Here is a 3,703-nt window from a genome sequence, read left to right on the forward strand (position 1 = left end):
GTATTTATTTATATTTCTTTTCTTGATCATTACCATAATAGGAGGTAAGCTATTCAACTTAATCGACGGAACAAAATAAAACAATTGCATACAATATGCGTACTGCTATAAATAAAACTCGTGCGTCTACGCTTATCTGAAACACCCCAACAATTAAGGTATTTGAATGTCTATATTGTTACACAAATTACGAACTCACCCTTTCAATAAATACCAATTGATTACTGATATTGATTACTGAAACAGAATAACTTTCAATCGTTATTCATATTAAAGGATTTTATTTTATTACTTGATTTGATGAAATATTTTATTCAATGTAGTTCGGAGCGGAGATTCTATGAAGTGAAACGAAATTGTAAAGATTTTTGTAAGGTAAAATTAATAATGGTCGTCTTGAAGCAAAGGGTTTATTGCTGAATAATTGGCGAAATTATTGAAAAGACTAAGAAAGTTAGCGTAGAATTCTTATATTTTCTTGAAAACTAAAAATTGGTACTGGTTGCCATTATTAAAAGCCATGTTAAACTGTGTACTAAGTCATATATATTATGCTTGACTCTGGAGTTAGTACTCACGCCCAATAGTGCACTGGATGGGGAATTGGGCATCAAATCCACATCCTCTTGATCGCTAGGCTATTGCCGCTTCATTTAGAAGTGTGTGTTTTATACCCTAATTATTTTTTATATCAACATCATTATCAAATTGAGACATTATATGGCTACAGCCATATGCACTTAGTTCTAAAATAATCATAGTTGTATAAATAGAGATTTCGTAGAAAATAACCGTTTAATTTTATTCAACTTTTCAATATAGCACACGTTCGGACTGAATCTGGTTATTTTCACTCTAGAGTCGCCGAACGAAATGTAGCTAGCTAGTACGTACTGTTACGGGGTGGGTCTGGATAGGCTTTTTAAAAAAGAAAACTTTAAATAGAACTAGGAAAAACTTTAATTAAGAAAAAGGTCTACAAAAGAAAAGCCTATGTCCGCGACGACGTTCAATACCACACTGACTAAACCCGGTATAATTCCTAAGTTATTCCAATACGCTGAGTCAGTGGAAAACATGGGAAACAAGTGCTGCAGCGTCAGCTGTTTATTACTGTATTCTTATTAGTGTTATTTAATATATAACAGCCCCCCGGATAAAATGGAGCATCTAGGAGAAAAAGATGCGAAATTGAAATTCACGAGATAATATCGAACGTCGTTTCAGATTAACAACCATTACTTAATAATTATACGATAGAACATAATGCATATAGTCTTAATACAATCTATTAATTCTAGATAAACATAAACAATAACATAAGCATATTATTAGTAGTTAAAAGGAGAATTAAGAACATTATAAGTCCTAGTTTATCTTAGACACTAAAAGGTTACGTTTAATAGGCGTGGGCCTTGACATTGATGAGTAAGTATCATCGGCCACGCTGTTTTCATTCATAACAGATAATTCAACAGAAGGTTGACGAGTTTCGGTAACTTTCTTAGTATTACATTGATTGAATATCTGTATACAATAATGATCCTTTGATTTTGGACAAAAATATCTTCTGATTCTATAAAGTAGGTATACAAAGAATACAATGAAAAGTACATAAGAAAGAGACATGTAATGAATGCCATATTTTTGGAAATGATTAGGACTCTCAAGGCTATCTAATTCCTTTTCGAATGAATCTAAATGTAAACTAGCTTGTAATAGAGAATCCAAATTATTTACATCGTTTAATTTTGAATAAGGCAACCTGGTAAGTGTCTTGTTGACTCTATTTTTATTACAACAGTCATCGTCTACTAGATTAAAGTTAGAAATAATCTGTGAACTTACATTGAGAACAGCGTTTGACTGTGGCACGAACTGTAAGGTTTTAAAGAAAGCTTTACAGGTTTTAGGTATTGACAATAAGCCCGTGCCAAACAGAGTTTCATCAAAATTGTTTCCGTCATTATTACAGGAAATATGACACTTGCCTGGCTCAGATAAAACAAAAATCCAATTATTATTATTTATTTTATGAAATACTTGTACTGAGCCCTTTAATAGCTTAATTTCACAAGAACTAGGTAACTTACTTACTACTTCCGTAATTAAGATAGTCTCACAAATTGGGTTAACGACACTTGAAAAAACACTTTCTAACTCACACACATGGAATTTATCCGGAATCACTTTGCACTGATTTACACTACGCAACAGTGAATAGAACATATGATCGACTGTTATTGCTAAGTAAGGATGAGCGGGAGCAATAAGTGCAAACGTATCAGGTTGCGATACGTCATATGGGACAGGCATTGGAATCACGCGGTACAAAGTATATGTTTGCGGAAGTACGAGCGGGATTTTAATAACGATAATTATTTTGTTATTATGAAAATAAGAAATAATTCTAGAAATATCGATTAGTTCATGAACGTTTTGTAACGACAGGGATACCGGGAGTTCGTAATACCTTGGCATATTATTCCTATTTTGTTCAAGTTCGTTATATAATTGATGTGGACTAAGTATAGTTGGATGCAGTACATTCATTTTGCTGAATAAAATCGCATTATTGATATCTTCTATATCGAATGATAGTGAAATAACAATACTTTCAAGAGCACTTAATAGTGAATTAATGTTAGACTTAATTTCCAGCTTATCATTAGAGTTGGAAATAAGTTGAAGTCCTTTATCAATGACCTCGAGATTTTTATTTAAACGTTGCTCATTTTCGTTTAATTTAGAGATAGAGTTATTGAATGTAGTAATAGTTGACTTAATGACGTGAATATTATCTCTCATTAAATGCGCTAGTTGTTTTTCATCTGTTTCTACTTGATCAATTGCATTAGAGAACTTGAGAGCATCCTCTGCATCCAGAGTGCCGAAAAGGTTTTAGTAACGATCCGCCAGCGTCTATGAGACCGCGTTTGTATCTTTTATTACTATTAACTAAATACGAGACAGAGGAATACTTTTTAACATTGTTATCATGTTGATTTTGTAATGCTGACAACGCATTTAAACAATCTTGTTGGATTTTTGAAGAACTAAAATCTTTGCAATAAGTATTTACTCTAGAAAATAATGATTCTACAATAGTAAAATGAGAATGTATTCTACTAATGTCTAGATAGGTTATGACGTTCCAGTTATCATTAGTGAATTTTAGATTATTAATTTTGTCGAAGTATAGGCCTGGACTCGTAGTTATTGGCGTGACAATTTGATGATACGAAGTTGATGGACCAAAGTGCCTGTAAAGATAAGTTCAGGTTATACCTTCGTCTGTCGCCAGCTTTATTTCGTCATAATGATGACGCACGTGTCTCCGATTTATCAATAAAGTGACGGTGTGATTACCGTTTATCTTAACGATTTTAAAGGGCCTTTCACACAGGGGATAAGGCTTTGTTTTGCTTGTGGTGACACTTAAGATAGACTGAGTCACCAACGTTATACGTAACAGGCTTAGCATGAGAATCGTAAAGGCGTTTAGACCTTTCTTTAGATAACTGAATATTTTGTAGTGCTTTTTGCCTACTGTAGTATAATCTATGATTTAGTAATCTGACGTAATCCGTGTAAGTGTTATTCTCTAGAGTATCAATAGATTTAGGAATATGCGGCTTGAAACCAAATAGCAATTCGAATGGTGAATAATTGGTAGTCGAATGAACATTGGAGTTGTAAGAGA

At 33.0% G+C, this 3,703-nt stretch overlaps 1 protein-coding gene across 1 annotated transcript; it reads right to left on the bottom strand.

Annotated features, from left to right (window-relative positions):
• Positions 1-910: 910 nt before the first annotated feature.
• LOC135118674 (uncharacterized) lies at positions 911-2,878 on the bottom strand. Its single transcript, XM_064041276.1, has one exon. It carries the CDS (start codon positions 2,806-2,808, stop codon positions 1,369-1,371), a length of 1,440 nt encoding a protein of 479 aa, XP_063897346.1. The 5' UTR covers positions 2,809-2,878; the 3' UTR covers positions 911-1,368.
• Between the last annotated feature and the right edge of the window lie 825 nt (positions 2,879-3,703).

The sequence above is a fragment of the Helicoverpa armigera genome, chromosome 24 (genome assembly GCF_030705265.1).
Source record: "Helicoverpa armigera isolate CAAS_96S chromosome 24, ASM3070526v1, whole genome shotgun sequence".
NCBI lineage: Eukaryota > Metazoa > Arthropoda > Insecta > Lepidoptera > Noctuidae > Helicoverpa > Helicoverpa armigera.

Coding starts and splice junctions, on each gene's coding strand:
- LOC135118674 (XM_064041276.1), bottom strand. CDS start 2,808: ATGAGAGATAATATTCACGTCATTAAGTCAACTATTACTACATTCAAT.